General features: G+C 39.6%; 2 protein-coding genes and 1 long non-coding RNA gene across 3 annotated transcripts; all 3 read right to left on the minus strand.

Moving 5' to 3' along the window:
- Window positions 1-710: 710 nt before the first annotated feature.
- psat1 (phosphoserine aminotransferase 1) lies at window positions 711-8,431 on the minus strand. The gene is made up of 9 exons (XM_047590776.1): window positions 8,195-8,431; window positions 6,334-6,394; window positions 5,554-5,623; window positions 4,547-4,752; window positions 2,971-3,143; window positions 2,583-2,752; window positions 2,018-2,146; window positions 1,183-1,320; window positions 711-1,087 (listed from the first exon to the last, which is right to left on the minus strand). Exons 1-9 carry the CDS (start codon window positions 8,414-8,416, stop codon window positions 985-987), a joined length of 1,272 nt encoding a protein of 423 aa, XP_047446732.1. The 5' UTR covers window positions 8,417-8,431; the 3' UTR covers window positions 711-984.
- A 3,690-nt stretch (window positions 8,432-12,121) lies between these two features.
- LOC125011620 lies at window positions 12,122-13,666 on the minus strand. The gene is made up of 3 exons (XR_007113209.1): window positions 13,600-13,666; window positions 13,449-13,517; window positions 12,122-12,388 (listed from the first exon to the last, which is right to left on the minus strand). It is a non-coding gene; the product is annotated as an uncharacterized LOC125011620 (long non-coding RNA).
- A 113-nt stretch (window positions 13,667-13,779) lies between these two features.
- On the minus strand, window positions 13,780-17,144 carry isca1 (iron-sulfur cluster assembly 1). Its single transcript, XM_047590829.1, has 4 exons — window positions 17,046-17,144; window positions 15,606-15,659; window positions 15,078-15,183; window positions 13,780-14,827 (listed from the first exon to the last, which is right to left on the minus strand). Exons 1-4 carry the CDS (start codon window positions 17,124-17,126, stop codon window positions 14,679-14,681), a joined length of 390 nt encoding a protein of 129 aa, XP_047446785.1. The 5' UTR covers window positions 17,127-17,144; the 3' UTR covers window positions 13,780-14,678.
- Between the last annotated feature and the right edge of the window lie 1,095 nt (window positions 17,145-18,239).

Raw genomic sequence — 18,239 nt, forward strand, 5'->3', positions numbered from 1 at the left:
CTTTGGCTGTCAGGCAAATGCTGTAGATGCTTTTGTTTTTGTTTACAGCGTTTTTATTTTGAAAGCTAAACTCTGTGATACAAATGATTCGAAAATTGCCATGCACGTTTTTGAGAACCTGTTAATTATAATAATGTTCATTCTCTGATGAATCCTGATTGCTGAGAGTAGCAGTAATATTCTGTGACTCCCTATCAACCTGTTCAGGCTCTTACTGAAATTATATGATGCTTATAATTGTAAATATTTACAGAAATATACTAGACATACTGTCCACAGTTTAGAACACCATAAGGTGTTGACCTGTCCTCCAAATTCACTAGATCCCAAAGTTATCAAGTCACAACTGTTTTGGAGGAACAAGGCAGACCTACACAATATTAGGAAGGCGGTCATAATGTTATGCCTAATTGGTGCACATAAAAGATTTGATATCATTTCTTCTCCCAGCTGTTGGGATTTTCATTCACTGACGAAAAATGACATAAAAACCAAAGCTACCTGAATTCCAAACCATTTCATGTTTTAAGTTTGGTGAACCAGCCATTTAACCACCACAGCCAATCAACTCTGATCTGTGTTTTCACCGTCCTCAATAAAATACCTCCTTCAACAGAAACTCAGACGTTACTACTTTTGGTTCAATGTAAAAAATAATAATAATAATAATAATTTAAAAATAAGTTTTCAAGAAATTACACTACAAAAAGTTAGGTATTGCCAAGTTAGATTTACTGGAATGTAAACACGTTGTAAACAAGTAACAAGAATTACCTAAAGTATGTACATCAAAGCACTGTTAGTGAACAGATTAATTTAAAGGGTTATTCTATGCAATACGTACGTAATTAAGGCATAACAACATTAGTGGTTATTAGGAACAGAGGTGTTACAAAAATTGTGCTTAAACGCGCACTTTGAAGATAACTCCTCAAAACTGTACTAAAGTTATGAAACGCCGCCGTGCTCCATCACATCCTAGCTTTACTGGTGCTGTTTGAGGAATTCTTTCATGTAGTTGGCGAGGGCTTCCGTGTCCTCCAGCGTTACGGCGTTGTACAGAGACGCACGCATTCCTCCAACTGACCTGCAGGGGGCGATAAATGGTCATAAATGCAGCAACTTACAAAAAAATAAATAAATAAACTATATGACATGAAGCAAATGTTTGGCAAAACTAACCTGTGTCCTTTCAGCGATATCATCCCGCGTTTGGCTGCGCCGTCCAGAAACTCCTTCTCCAGGGCGTCATCGCCCTCTTTCTTCCCCACGCGGAATGTCACGTTCATGCGGCTTCGACAAGCAGCGTCCACGGGGCATCTGAGCAGGTTGACACAGCGATAAATTCATTTAATATTCTTCATTACTTGAATCAATTAATTCGCTGTGACTGTCACTATGGATTATACAGTTCGTTTAAATACTGTCGATGCATCCTCACAAAGGCTAGAAAGTAATAACAGAAATAAGGAATGATTCAAGCTTACGTTTGATACGTTAGCCCTCTTTCAGGGAATTTGCTGTCACACAAATGCATTACATATTTTCTTAAGGCGGTGTAATTATTTTTTTTTTTTTATCTCGAGTGACATTTCGAAAGCATGCTCTCATTCTGAAAGGCAATTAGCCAGAGGCACACTCACAAACAAAAAAGCATGGCGGCAGCATTTTCTGTTGGCGCAACACTTGATAAGGGAAATAATGGTTTCACTGCATTACACTTGTTATTTATTTCAGTTGTGAAAGCAAACTGCAATTCTGTCTCATTAGCAAACAATAGAAAACCACTTAAGGAAAGAGTGTATTTCATGTGTGAGCAATTTTGTTAATTTTATCTTGATTGTAGACTAGAACTGACCGTTACTTCTGTAGTTTAGCTGAAGCCGTCCATTGGAGACTGGAGTAGATCTAATATTCTCCATTCTGTATGTTGTACAGTACTTTAAGGTAATATATATGTAAACTGGAATTTAAAATGCTCTCATTAAAGAGTGTCACTGATGGTTTTTCCACTTACACATAGAAACCATTCGAAGCGTTGATGATGTCATAAATCATGGAGGCCTTCTGCTTGTTGAGCGTCTCCATGGCAGCGCTGCCACCGTTGTTCTTGATCCACTCCAGGACCAGACCCATGATGTAGATGCTGAACGCGAAGAGAAAATGATGAGAAGAACAGATGGTGAACAAAGTCAGTTTCAGCTTTCTTGAAGATTGTACACTACAACAAACGTCCATAGCTAGTTAGCTTAGCATGTAGTACACACTGGGAGAGGACAGAAAGTGTCTGCGAGGCTGTGTCCAAAAGTTTATTCTCTATTCTCGTATAAAAAGGTAAATAAAATTCAGTCGAAAGCTGGACTAAAAAGATAAGTCTTTAGTTTGCTTTTAAAAATGCTTTCTTAAAGATTCTGCTTCTCAAAAATGTAAATAATTCCAAGAGATACACAGAAATCAGTGTGCATTTCCTCGAGGGCATGTTTCGGTTTCGATGAGCTAAGCATGTACCTTTCATGTCAGTAACCATCAATCTGTAGGACACAGAGAAGGTCCAGATATTAATTATGCAGGCGAGTCTGTACCTGAAAGATGGCGGCGTGTTGTAGAGGGAGTTCATTTCCGCCTGCACCTTGTAATCCAGGACGATGGGACACTCCTTCAGAGCGTGGCCCAACAGGTCCTCTCGCACGATGACCACGGTTACCCCGGCACAGCCCACGTTCTTCTGAGCGCCAGCGAAAATCAGCCCAAACTGCACAACACAAGTGGACAAATGGAGGAGGAAATGTTTTGCTCCACTTTTGCAAATTATTTTCTCAGCATGCTAACAATGTTGCTAACAAGTATTTGACTTGTGTCCAGTTCTGACTCTTGCATCCTGTTCCCTCATAGTTAAAGCTGCAATAAAACTTTCCTCCATTAGTCATTTGTGGAACAGAATTAAATATATTTTTCCATTCTCGTCCTCACCTTTGAGACGTCTACAGGTCGGGACAGGAAGTTGGAGGACATGTCGCTGACGAGGATCACCCCATTGGTTTCAGGCGTGAAGTTGTACTCCACGCCGTGGACCGTCTCGTTGCAGCAGTAGTACACATACGAGGCTGAGGGGTTCAAGGTCCAGCTGCTGGGGTCAGGGATTTCTGGGGAGTGGGGGGACAACAACAACAACAACACAGGAGCAATTATAAAGTTATACAAGGCTTAAAGAGTCTACAGAGGACGATTAGCAGTTCAGATATCTGTGACAAATATATCAAACTAAGACATTACCATAAGAGGAATTCATCCTCTGGGGACGATGAACAACTTCAATTTATTTATGTAATTAATATATAAATGATCTACAAGTGCAACACAACTGTGCATTTGACTGTATTCATTCAGCTTAAATGACCTTTGCCTACCTGAAGGTTTGCACAGATACTGCGCACCTCACAGTCTTTACCACAGACTGAACGAGTTCATCTGAATCTGCATATGCCTCACAGCATCACAGTATTTTTCAAAACTCTGACGGTATCGTGTTTTTTTTTTCCACGTATAATCACATGCTCACAACATTTTCTACTGGTTGAGAGAGGATTTAATGCAGTAGATTGACTGAGGATGGACTATTTTACTGTGATGATGAGTAAATATTGTAAAATAATCCCACACTAGCAGTAAAACCGGTTTACACGGCCCCGTGTTAGCGCTGCCTGCTGATGTGGAAACCTGGGGCCATTTACAGCTCAGAGATTAAACAAAGAACAAAAATAATTAAATGTTATCAAGATGAAATGAAGGAACGGGGACAATTAAGGTTTAATTTATTTTGACATATTAATTCATGTTTAACCGCCATGTCTGTAATGTCAACAGCAGCGCAACCGGTTACCGTAATAACTGTAACGTGTGCACAACATTTTTTTTTCCTCATTTGTAAAAAGCTAAAATCAGGGACATTTTCAAGAACAGCTTAAGATGGGGACTGTCCCCTAAAAAATAAAAACCCAAACAACCAACACGACCCCCTACTAGTATGAAGCGGTATAACAGCCCAGCCCTAAATCAAAGCATCACATTCTCTGCCCTCTTCCTCGATATGTTACTTAGAGGATTTTATTTCCACCGGTCAAAGTGATCCAGAAAATAGACTGTGTCAGACGACGGATGTTAGGGGAAAACAAATTTGGTAAAAAGGATTTACTTTAGATGTACAGGCTTTCTTTTAATTCATTCGCATCCTGTTCATCAAACTTTTCATTTCTAATTCAATGAAATTCAATCTGCACTATACTACCCTAATCCGACACAACCATGCGGAAAAGGCTGCTCGCATACCCGATTCTTTCACTGGCGGTCGACTCTATTGTTTGTTACGCAACGGACTGGGCACACAACCAGACTTCCACTGCAGAGGGGTTGTCCTAATGTGGCCTGAATGTAACAAAACCTCAAAAGAAAAAAAAAAGATGGCCGTAGCTGATTTTTTTTTTTTTTCTTTTTGTTGTTAGAGACGTCGTTGACAGTCGTGAATCCGCGCCCTCACACACACACTTACTCGTGTAACTATCCAGCTTCGGGTGGACGATGTTGACTTTGCCGTATTTCTCCGCTTCTTTCGCCGCCTTCGCCGACCACGTGCCGGTCACCAGGTAGTCGGCGCACCGGTCCTCTTTGAGCCCGATCAGGTTGAGAGGGACGGCGCTGAACTGCCCGGACCCGCCGCCCTGCAGGAACATCACCTTGTAGTTGTCTGGGACATTTCTACGAGGGCAAAGGTCACAGCGTTAGAACGAGACGTCTCCGTGTCCAGCGGTCAGATCCTCAAACTGAGGCATAAGCAAACAGACTTATTTGTCCACAGTTGATCTCACTGATGCGTTTAAAGCAAATAGTAGACAAACTAAATTATTGGTTAAGTTTACTAAAATCATTTGTGGGTCTGTTTCTTTCATGATGACTAAAAGAAAACACACAATCACACTTTTCTACCCATGTCAATATTTTAGTTCCTCGTAGTTGTTTTTTTTGTAAACCTTAAGTTTATTTTATTTAGAGTATTCTAAGATTATTCATTTAAATAGGTCATTTTAAATGTTCTCTCCTGTAATATGCATTTTCCAGTCCTAACAACATTTACTGTAATGGCAATTAAATTAAAGTAGCAGAGTTTTATGGGTATAATATCTTGTGTGTGGTTCGGAAGTTCATTTAAACCAGTTTGATTGTTAATAATACAAAGAGTTCATGATAATACAGCGTGATGAAAGGAATGCTGAGGACAATCAGCACATGAAAGCTAAACCACCTCAAAAAAATTTTACATAGGTCATATTTTACTGTATCCAGTCAAATTTAATTTAATTTTTTTATAGCATCAACATTAAACCAAACTGTCTAAAGACGCTTTGCAGAAACTACAGCCTGAAATGCTCAGAGTATGACATGATGCAATGGTGGCAAGAAAAAATGTTGAGCAAATTTGTTTCAAATGTATTTTCAACCCCTGAAAAATAAAAATTAACAAATATGAAAAGTGTCCTGATGGCGCAGCAGAATACTTACAACAACTCGCGCAGGAGGCTCTCCGTTTTGTTGAGGATTTTGCCAAAGTCTGACGATCGGTGGCTCATCTCTGGATCAAACAGATAAGAAAGTATTGAAAAAGTATTGAAAGAGTATTGCTTTTTTATATATATATAAAAAACTTTAAGTCTTTGAGACGTATGCACAAATGCTTTGTGTAATCATTCATTTTGTTTCTTGTGTCACTTTCAGGTAAAGTGGTGCAGCACACGGTCCATTCAGAACCTTCATCGGAAGTAAATAAGGCCTCGGTTATTAAAAGTTACACAAATGAGGGCAGTGAATATTAAAAGGTTTAGGCCATAGGTCTTCAACAGGAGGCCCACAACCCCTAGGGGGTTCGCAGAATCCAACATATTTTAGTAAAGGGATAAATGGAGGCAGAAGACGTTATCGTTCAGTCAACACTTCACTCAAACAGCGACACAGGAGCTGTCTCAACAACACATCTTCACAGAGCGCCACACTACTGTCAATCTAAGCCTCCGGTACACAGTAGGCCCCGCCCCATCACTGCTGAGCCAATCACGAGGCTGCATATGACAACTCTGTCAGGTGTCAGTAAAATAAAATTCATATGGTCACTGTGGTTATTATTTTTGGGCTTCTAAAACTGTGACCGTGTCCTGAGATCATTCCTGTGTCTGTTACTGTGAATAATAATACATTACTGTTACCGTTTGTTGGGTACGGGCATAATGCGCTTTGGTGCTTTCTTTCCCAACAACCTGAATAAAACACGTCAGTAGCTGGACTCACCGAGGACACTGATGCCAGTGCTGCTGTAGTTGAGGAGCTCCTTCTGTGCTTGAATCAGCACCTGCAACGCAACAAATATAAACGTTAATATGCAAGAATCACACACTGCAAATGATGAGGGACTTTTAGGAGGTTTAAAAAAAACTTGCAAACACTCATTGAACAACAATGAAAATAGTCCTTCAATACTGCAGAGCTAAGCAACATTAAATAAAAAAAGAAAATGCACAAAATACCAAAACACAACAGATGGATCATATATGGACCAATGAATTCTGAATTAGGCAGATTCTAAAAGAAAATGTCATGACATTTGTCTCTGGGCTGGGTCATGTAGAAAGACAACAAGTCCCTTTCAGGACTTGTGTGTAAATCTGGTTTCGAGTTTTTTTCCTTTTGTTCGAAGGAGGATATTTTCCTCTCCTTCTACCCAGGATCTTTATACCGTTTGGAAAGGGTAGTTCACCTACGCACAAAATTAAACGACAATTTCTCACGTTTTGGATATTTATCTGGTACACAGAGAATAGATATTGATTTCAGCGCTGAGGCTTCGGTCGGTTCACCTTAGGGGTAAAAGGAACCAAAAGCCCCACTTCAGGAACGTACAGTGACCTTATTCTACCTGGACTCTGCCCGTAAGACAATGGGAAGGAATACTGCCTCTCATGTGTAAGTGAGTTTCTATGTGTATCCGATTAGTTTTATCTGGTTTCCAAGATGTGAGATATCAGGGTGTGATGTGTCCTAGTCTGTGAGCAAACTGTAGCGAAGCGAAACACAACTCCTGATATGGTGAGATAGCACCATAACAGTAACATTCTGCTTGATTCTTCCAGGGTTATACACAAGCTGAACTCCTTATTAACCCCCCCAAAAAAACAACGCTTTTTTGTATGTTTTTTGCAGAAATTTGCAAAGAAAAAACAAAAATAAGCTGCAGTTGAAATGTAAATCTGGTTTTAAGGACCACGGACTAAAACAAACTGCACAGGTCTAGAAGGAGCCACGTTTAATCCTCCTATTATCTTTCCATTCAAAGTTTAACGTCTCTAAATATGTGATTGTTTTTGCTTCATATGTAACGACTTTTCTTAATTTTATTGGGACGCTGAGACAGACGCTGTTATTATTACTGACGTTATTATTCTTGATAATAGTTTTTTTTTTAATACCAAACGTTAGCCACTTACACACATCTTTACAATTTAAGGTCGACCAGATTTTTGGGTGATCAGCATATTTCTCCATAGTTGTTTAACAGGTATTCCGAATGGATATGTGGGGTGGAGTTTATTTTATTTAAAGAGGTATTTACCGCAGGTAATAGTAACAAACAAACATAAAGTACTTGACACATAAACTTGGGAAACTTTTTTTAAATTGTAATAATCTTTTGGAGAGTTAAATTGCTGCGCTCAAATTGAACCAAAGGGTAGAAAGTAACGAAGGTTGAAGGTTATAAAAGAAGGTCTGAGGGTAATAAAAGGGTTAAATGAACTTAAATAATCCCGGTGGCGGTGATTTGTTCCAACAAGCTGGTTCCTGCCATCTAGAGGTCGTTTCTGCTGCTGTCAGTGAAGCACAAAGAAGCCGGTTTCCACATGAATGAATGAGGCTGATGCAACTCAACGCACGGTTTTCAGCTGCTGGGAAACGACAAGCCGCGCTCCACAATCACTGCCACGCGTCACTGACGTGAATCTTTCATGCCATAAGGAAGGAAAGAAACTCACAGATAACATGCAAGAGCTGCGGGTTTTTCCCCCTGATTTTAAGATCAACCAGAAAGTCTGGAAGCTGCAAAAAAACATCCATCCTCCATCATCACAGGCAAACGAAAATGGAGATCTCGACTTACGGTCTGGGGGAGTTTTGCAGGTCCGGCTCCAAAGTTGATGGTTTGTTTCTGCTCCATGATGTCCAGGGATCCTTTTGCGTGGATGTTGTCTGCGTCTGGTTCAGCGGCGTGCGGACGAGTCCTTCCCTCAGCCTCGGCTGTGTGCAGCTTCTGTCCTCCCGGCTGCACTCCACAGCTTGGCTTCCCAATTAAATGTTTGCATAACGTTGCGTTCAGGGTCATCTCGTAAAGTTATGTTACAAAACAAGTAACCCTGCCGTTAAAAAAAAAAATGTCTTGGTACCTTACAGAGTTAATGATAATATTGTTGTCATTGGTTCGGTTTGTCATATACATTCATAACTGTGTCTGCAAAGCAAAACATCGCATTGTCAACAAATCAGAGATGCTAGCAATGCACAAAGGTGCAGTGATTTACCACCAAAGTATGTGGACACATATGCAGGACTCTGGATATCTTTATACAGTCTATAGTTTAAATGTATTTGCAGCCAGATGAGGGTCGTGTGACACAGGTAATTTGTGTCATGTGAATGCAGAGTTTGTTTATTTATTTTTTAAGTTCTGTGTGCAAACTCCTCCGCTTCCAAAAACTATTCAGGAGAGCAAGGAGCTTTAGAGACTGTAGACAGTAGTGCCTTTACATATAACAACGGGAGTAACCAGTCAGATGACTGAGTGCACAACGTGTTGTCAGAGCAAGAAAAAGATTATTTTCCTTTCTGTTCTTCTTTTCATTTCTGTTCATTGCAGTCAAACATGTCAAATTAGGATCAAGATCCTGGATCTCTTTTGAAATAACAATAAAAAAAAAATCAAGCTGTGTTCACATATCTGAGTTAAATCAAAAAGGTTGTAATTTTAAGAGATGAATTGTATAGTCTGACTCTGACTTCATCATCAGGCTAATTCCCGTGTGGGATTAACTCCAGGCCTCCTGTCTCGCAGTGCGTTTGTAATAATGTGACTTTGGGAATGTGTAATACATAAAATCATATACGACAATAAAATAATAACACTATAACATTCTCGTCTAGTTGTTTGGATTTACAATCAGTGTCTTACTTTATGAACTTTTTAGCTTTGTAGCTACTTCTTGGTTTCAGGAAACGGTATTGTTTTTTTGGGATTCACCTGAACGCAACACCAGGATCCCAGCCCAAGATCAGGAATCGCATTGGCCGGCGTCACGTGTCTGTTAGGTAAGCGACTGTCATTGGTGAATATTGATTTGGGAGCTGGACTGATTGGCTGCACGGTCACGCGACTAAAACGTGAACGCGGGAGGAGGCGTCAAAATTTTAGTAATACATGGCGGATAAAAATGTAGAATAAAGTCCTTATACTTAAATAACTTCACCACTGAAAGGAATATATGAAATCATTTCTGGGTATAAACAAATCTTGTGTATTTTCAAACTCATGTTGAACCCATCAATGCACAATGTTTTTAATCAAATTGTTTTTCTGTTTTCTACTCTCTTTACTATTTGCAAAAAGCCCAGCTGGAAAGAAAAGTGCACGCTGCCTGCATGAATGTATAGAATCAAGAAGCATGTTCTAGATTTTAGGTGAAACAGAAATGAATTAAACAAATAAATAAAAAGTGTGCAGGAGAATTTGTAGCCTCCAAATAAACTACAAAGTGCAAAAAAAAACTACAAGACAATATGGCCGATTTAACAAAAGAACGACGCGATAAAACTGAGAGGAGATGATGAGACATAGAAAAGAGATAATAAAACAGACCAACATATCATCGGTCTAGTTTGAGTGTTTCATTCAAACACCTCTAAGTGATTACACTATCAACGAGGCTGCTGTCGGTCAGCGCGGTCACAGATACAGTCGGTTCGTGTCCTGTGCCGTTTCTTCACCTCTTTGAGCAATCAGGAGCTCACACCTGCACCATTCCCCCAAATTGGATACCGAAAAGATAAATGTATTTGCGGTAGCGCGTGAATGTCACAAGAGGCTGGTTTGAGTGATCACATGGACAGAATTACCACACAGTGTGTGTGTGTGTGTGTGTGTGGTCATGTGTCTGGTGAACTGTGAGAGTGGCCGGATGCCTAGCGTGACCTTTAGGACACAGATAAAAAAAAAATAAATTATATTTGCTCCTGAAGTGATGCGACTATTTTTGACATTGCTTGGGCAGCTGTGTCCGTAATGATGCAGTGTGTCGTGGCATGTTTTAATATTATAATTTGTGCAGTGCCAGTTCATGGTATTAACCACCAAGCCATGCGACTGTGCCACCATAAGTATGGTACTATGGTGTCTACAGGGCTGGTTTTTACCATTTTATTTTTGACACCATTTCCTGGCATCAACATTTTTGTGAGTGTGCGTCTCATCTGCTGGAGACGGCGTATACACACGCTGCAAATGTAAGTCAAGATTTGAAAAATATTTTATAATATTTATGTCCTTAGTGATCATTTCAAAGCACTGCGACTACGATGCGATGTGCTTTTATTACATGGCGCGACTTCCTGTATGTAATGTTGACACTGAGTGGGTTAAATCAGTTCAATAAAGGGAGATAGAAGAAGAACAGAACAGAACAGCAATGAGTTGTGGTGACAAAAACCAAATACCCAATCTTTCTATCGGGTGAAACTTTCACAAATCAAAAAGCGACTGCAGTTTTACGAGCGCTGTGAGGCACGAGGTCGATTAAACGCAAAATCTGGGAAACTGCGGAGCTTGCACTGGCGAACCAAAATGAAAATGAATAAATCATGGAGGCAGCCGTGGTTTGAGGCAACATTACAACTCAACCTCCTGCCACTTCTTTTAAAGCAGCTGTGACATCCTTCATTGACTTCATACTGCTGTTCATGTGGAAAGCGTCAAGTATTTTAGAGGAATCTGTTTGTACAATAAATTAGCTCGTAGGTCTTCAACGGGGGGTCTGCAACCCTTAGGGAGTCCACGGAAGCACTATTGGGGGTCGCAAAATATTTGGTTGATTAGACATTTTTTATATATATTTAAAATTTCTTTAAATACACATTAACATTAATCCAACATATTTTAGTAAAGGGATAAGACATAGCTTAATGATAGTGTATATTTATAAATAGCAGTAGGTTGAGTTTAATATAAAATACATGTAATATGTACTTAATCTCTCCTTGGCCTGAAAAACGTTGAAGACCCCTAATTTAGTTTCTTGTAGGCCTAATGTGTTGCGATAGCTTTACAAGTCTGAAGAGTTTGATGGAAGTTGCTCGCATTCTTTCATGAGGCCAATTTTGAAAGTAGCATCATCAGATTTTTCACATTTGATACATTGTTTGAATATTAACTTTGTCTAAATGGTTCTCTGTGAAGGACAAGAAGAAACATCCGTGAGGCTACGTACATATGTTTCAGGACTGCAACAATAATCAGCCTGCCAGTGCTTTTGCTGCTTCCACTTGCGTTTTTTTATTTTTCTTCATTTCCTGGATGAGCGTTCCTCAGGACTCCAGATTTCCTCGAGGCTCCGGAGAACAGCTTCCTCTGGAGGTCTATCAAGTCCTCAAAGAACCACGGATTGGTTGGATCTAGAACGTGAGGAAGCAGCGACATTTCACCAATTTACACATATTCCTTATTATCTTATATGCAACAAACTAAAAGTATAACAGCTCTTTAGCTACTCTAAATTGCAGTGACTTTGCTTCCATTTGGACGTTACATTATGACTGTGTACTGACCAGTTTGAGGAAACTGTCTATGCAGCATCCACTGTGGATTGAAGGTTTGCTGTCTGGTCCAAGCGTTTACACCCAGCAGGTACAGATGTGTCTCTTGCTTTCTAAGCTCTTCACCAACAGAGCAGACTGACTCAGAGGGCAGAGATCTTTCCACCAGGTGGGCGAGGATGGCTGTGATTGTGGATGATAAGCCGGGTTGCGGTTGTTCATCCTGACTTGAGGCCGCCGGAGTGACGGGGGTGGGAAGAGGTGCCGGAGCCGGTAAGCTTTCTCTCAGAGGGTTTCGCCTCTTAAATTTGCGACTGGACAGTTTGCTGATGTGTTCGGGGAGGAAGGCTTTGCCTCTGAAGGTCCCACGGGCGTGACGTGGACCTGCTTTTGTCGCCGTGGTCCCGAGGCTGGAGCTGATGTTTCTGGGGTCCAGATGTGTGAGGTCACAAGGTGGTGGTTTCCGCTCAGCCAAAGCCTTTAGTAAGTTTGAAACCTGAGAAATGTTGCAGAGATATATAGAGTTTGACTCAACAATCAAATTTTGTATGTTTTAAATGACAAAATGATAATGTAGTACAGTACGCTCATTCTTGGGTCCAGATGCCTTTCTACCAGTTCTGATCCTGAACCACTGTTGTCTTCACCTTCCTTCTTTACTTCCTTCCTTTCTCTTCTTCCTTCTACCCGATGTGGTCATCGTTCAGGTTTGCTGAAGTGTCGTGGGCCTAACTTAACGAAACAGTGAAGGGAGGTGCCCACTTGTTAACCCCAATGATACTGCCTACTGCTGTTGGCTAGGCTAGCTAGCTGGTGCTGTCTTCTTGTTGGTTGCTAGTTGGTAGCTGACTGCTAGCTAGGTTTTCAGTGGGACAGAGTAATAATGAATGCTACATCCATCACAACGCTGCTATTTGTCAGTTTGCATCTGGAAGGATCTTGGTATGATCATATTTTACCACCTTAGGAGGTGGCTCCCATTTTGACCTTGAAACCACCACAGAAGCTTCTATAAACTATAGAAACAACTTGCTGTTCCATGAGGTGGTGACCTGTCCTCTGAATTCTCTAGATGGGATGATCCACGAGGGCCCTTCTATCAACCCACAGGAACCAAAGACTCCCCACTAACAACATTATGTTGCCAGACACCACAGGACACCCTGAGAAGGACCATGTCCATTCTCTGATGAGTCACAACCATTTTGGAGGCACAATGGAAACCTACACAATATTAGGAAGGTGGTCATAATGTTATGCTCCTTCTTCTTGGGTTTCTCTCTCAATTACTCACAATTATAAGCTTTTTACATCCTGCAGACAGCTTTCAACTAAAAAGTTGATACTCAAACCTTTTTTTAATTGCATTGTTAGTTTAATTATGTTTTATAGTCACCATTAAATGTTTTAGTTTACACAAACTAATAATAAAAAAAACCTAAAATATCAATGTATCCCTTTTTATGACCCTTTATAAAACCGTCTTTTGCAAGTTCAAAATCAAAACATGTCAGCTACAACATTTCACACAGTCTCTATGAACTATTTCTCACTACCTTAACTCCATAAAACTCTCTGCTGTCAGAACGTCCACTCTGGTTTGGATTGTCCATGATCCCCGACACCTTTAAAATGTACAAGCAAAGTACAAACATGTAAAACACCCGAGGAGAGAAGTTTAAAATGAATCTTTGAGCATAACTGTACCTCCTCCCGCTCCTCCAGCCTGAACGCGAAACGTCAAACTGAAAAGTCAAGAGCAGCTTCCTGTAGAAGACAGTCTCCATGACAACCGGGAGGAAAATTCTTAGACACCTGAGCCGTCTCCATGACGACTGGTTAAAGTGCTACAAGCAGACTGCTGCACATACGACAGGGGCCGCGTTGCTGCGTTTAGCCATTTATTATTTTATATGTACACAGGCGTATTGCACAGTTTACAATTTTTCTTAAAGAGCTCACAGTCTATACAAACACAAAGCCCCGGCTTTGATCAAGCAAAAAAAAAAAAAAAAAAAGAAACAGCAGAAACCTCATGTACTCTTATGTGAGGGATACATGTTTTGTGCGTTTTTGTATTTTGTTTTTGTGCGCTTGTGTGGTTCAAGAGATTTACATACTTTATATTTACACATAGAGATAAATATATACCTTTCAAAAAAAAAAAAAAAAACACTTTACAAACTGATAAAACAGTTTCAAGACACTCAAATTCTTCCACTTTTGCAAACGGCCGGTACAGTACGTTAACGGTGGCCTTCTATGGGTTTTGTTAGACAGGATATTTAATAGTAACATGCTTTATCCTCATCGATTCTCTGTGTTAGGTGGCCCGGCCCGGTTGTACCATTTCCCTCTCTTTTACAAAACGTGGTGAGATTTGATTTAATTTCTCTTCAGTAATGTGCGTACATGTGTGATATGGCAACCAGTCGCTACATTAAAAACATCCTTACTTTTGAGATCCTAGCTTTTTTTTTGGATGCAGAGCCAAGAGTTTAAAAAAAAAAAAAAAAAAAAAAACACTGTCAACATTAGAGGTATTTGAACCTAAAACCATTTGGAGACAATTTTTTAACTATGTGGTGGTGTTAAAATCTTCCTCTAAGCATTAGTGTACGTATGCGTGAGTGGTCTGCGGGAAGAGAAGTGGTAGGAACTCAAGGATGTCCTCATCTCAAAGATTTCCTCACGTTTGACTTCCTCCTCATCAACAAGTCTTTAGAGATGGGTCGGGGTGCAGGAGGAGGGCGGGAGGGTGCAGGAAGAGGGAGGCTCCCTGTCGCTTATATGTTGAAGCTTTCTCCACAGCCACACGTGCCCTTGATGTTGGGATTGTTGAAGACAAATTCACTGGATAACTTTGACTCCACAAAGTCCATCTCAGTTCCCAGCAGCGTCAGCTGAGCTTTCTTCTCTATAAAAACCCGCACGCCTGCAAAAAGTCACAGCAGAATCATCACTACAACCTTAGTGCCAATCACCAGGTGGGACGTTGTGGGTTTAATTCTATATGTGGCAGTGAAACACATCGTTATTCCAAAGAAAAGTTTAGCACACATGGGTTATAGTGTGTAAGAAGATCGTATGGCAGACGATTACACAGCGTCATGATCTCATACACTCACTCTTCACTCACTCAATCTTTAATAATAGGGAAGAGGCGGCAATAAGACGCAGCTTACCATCCTGCAGCACTTCCTCATCAGATTTGTCTTTGTCCTTGGTGTAGTCCAGTGTGTAAGTGAGTCCATTACAGCCGCGTGTTCTCACCCCGACCTTCAAACCGATCTGATGAACGGTTAAAAGACACAGTTAAAAGATGCCGTATAGAAAGCCTCATAATTTCCCTTTCCAGACTTATTTTTTTGGACATACTTCTGTAAAATTACTATTTTACTTAATCCTCACAAGCCATAAAGATGTGTTGCTACAGGTTCTGTGACAAAAAGTAGCAGATAAGTTAAAAGCGATAAAATTCAGCAGGTGAGAATTAGCAAGGCTCTATTTTGGAGGCTCATCCTGACATGTTGTCTCCCTCCTCAGGATATAACTAAGAAGAAATCTTGAGCAACTTCAGCCAAACAATGAGCTTGGATACTTTCTCTCTTAAATTGTGAACATTTTTATTAAAACCAAAATGTTTTCTTCTAGAGAAGTACTGTCTTGGTGACCTAACCTTTCAGAGTATAACAACCAGATCAATTACTCACATATTCTGGTTTGTCCTGCAACAAAACCCTGATCTTGCTCACAGCAGCGGGAGTCTGAGGAAAAAAAAAAACAAAACAACAGAAGGTTAAAAAAGAAAAGAAAAAGAAAGTACAATAAGCACCAGATTCAGGTGGAAGGATTTTATTATTGTAACAGTTGCACGGTTTCAAATATACTGAGAAGAACAATGAGAGAGAAACCGACAGCTTGGTTTAAGTTTCTTGCCGACCTTTATCGCCTACTGTGATAACCCCATGATGAATTATCAGTCTGTGTCACAGGGTTTAAATAAGAGCCCAAACTTTGGGCTAATGTCCTTGTGGTGTTTTGTAATTAACAGCATCAATTGAAAAAAAACAAAACAAAACACAGCAACAAGTGTTACACTTTTCATCATAATTTATGAAAGGATAGGATGAATAAACATGTACTATATTATTAATCACTAAATAAAGGTTGTGTTTAATGCCTAATTTTTAGTAGCTACTGAAAATAACTACAAGTAAACCATTACACAACACTACAGCTGCTGTTTGTCGAGGGGCGTCCCGCCACTTACTGTGGATCGACTTCAGGCCACTATTATCAAGTCATAACACCATTCAAACACATTATCTGTCAACAGCACAGTTAGCAGAGCTCATCAGCTGATACTAGTGCATTTCCAGACCGCCCATAAAAAAAAAAAAACAAAAAAAAAAAACAGAACCATGACTCTGCACTGACAACTTGACACTTCATCTGCAAGATAACGAGGAAGATGAATAGTGCACCTGCGAAGGAATTTTAGACTTAAAAAAAAAACAAAAACAGATAAATACAATAAAATAACAGTTAGATTTTCCCTTTAAGTTTAAGCATTTTGCAAGGTTTCTGAATAATCACTAATTGTCCTCATTGTGGATTTATATTATTTAATTCCGAAATGTATTTTAATTTGAACAGATCTTAATGCTTTTTTTTCGACAATATTGAAAACCCCTAAACCCGAACCACTCCCTGCTACAATTTTACATTTGCAAAATTAAACATTACCAAGAATTTGTTTTTTTAAAAAGCGACCTCTGTGTATTTATATTGCTAATATATTACTCGATGACATGTTACGAAGCAGCAGATTAGTTAGAAACCAATCCGACCCGGCTGGCAGTAATGTTAGCATGTTGCTAAACCTAATGCGACACTCTTGTACGTGACTCGGCCAAAATAACCTTCTTAGACGTGGTGAAAATGTTTTATTTTAAGAGAAATTCAACTAAAATTTGAAACCGACTTGCTCCGAGTGTCCTGTTGTTTGCTAACTTAGCCAACTTACACAACCTTACACAACATACCGACCGGACGTCCTGTTGCTAAGTAACTTACGATGAGCGGATAAAAAATAATTTAAAAAAAGAGCTTCATGCAGGTTTATAAACAAAAACTAATAAACATCTTACCAGTGTGAGGGCGGCTCTGGTGGGTAATATCTTTCTTTTGCTGACCGCTCGGACGGTCGCTCTTACCATGGAGGCAGACATGTTGCTGAAGAAGTTAAAAATCACAACATAGAACTGCGCAAGCGTGTAAAAAAAATTATGGTACACGCCCTAAATGAGAATCCCGCTCAATGATTGGCTGACAGCGTAACAGACAGACGCGACAGCCAATCACATTACGGATAAAACTTAAAGACGTATGTAAGCTTCTTGTTGCGTAACAAGTAGAGATGGAGCCGATGAAGCTGTAATTTTGGGGAAACGACAATTTCATCTTCATTTTTGGGACTTTAAATTTAATTATATTGACTGGAATACAGTTTGGCTGATTAATAAAAAAGTGCTACGATACCAACAACGGTAGAGGAGTTTCTAGTTTATCCTGCCAACAAACTGATATCAAAATATAGAAATATTGACACAAATTGGGTAAGTTACTCTGTAAATTGCAGGAGGAAACGGTTTATTTATCTATTTTATGAATGTGCCCGTGTTCATTTGTTTTGGTTGGATGTAGACCTTTACTTTAGGCTTAAAATATGTGATATTTTATTCAAATAATGGCACAAGTGATCCAAAAAAATAAATAAATAAATAAAATAATAATCATCGACGTCATAATTTTGTTTGGAAAATTCTTCAGACACAAGAGCAGTTGCAGCAATGGGATACAATTCAAAACTGAATTTACAAGGACTGAAAATAATAACGGAGGCAAAACAGTTGGAATCTGGACTGGAACATTTTCCAGAAACATCTTTTTGTTAATATTTGCCTTGATAGCCCCATGTTTTATTTTAACAAGTGTTACCTTCTATTATTCATTCTTGTATGATTGCGGTAAAGTAATACTGGTAATAAAGAATGGAAGAAAACATGGGCAGGTGAAGTCTTGTGTTGTCAAGTTTGTGTAGCTTCGTTTGTACCAGTGACATCTAGTGGTCACCTGAAATTATAACAACCATGAACTTCCAAACGATAAACGCATCAGTTCCCACAAAAAAATAAATAGCCTTAATTCTGATTCATTCTTTATACTTTAAAGTGTTACAATTTAATGTCAATTTACTAGTAAAACATTTGAATGTCAAATGTCCCATCTCTTGTAACATATTTCTGCTATTTCAGAAGTACGGTTATATACTTGTATCACCA

This window comes from Mugil cephalus, chromosome 8 (genome assembly GCF_022458985.1).
Source record: "Mugil cephalus isolate CIBA_MC_2020 chromosome 8, CIBA_Mcephalus_1.1, whole genome shotgun sequence".
NCBI lineage: Eukaryota > Metazoa > Chordata > Actinopteri > Mugiliformes > Mugilidae > Mugil > Mugil cephalus.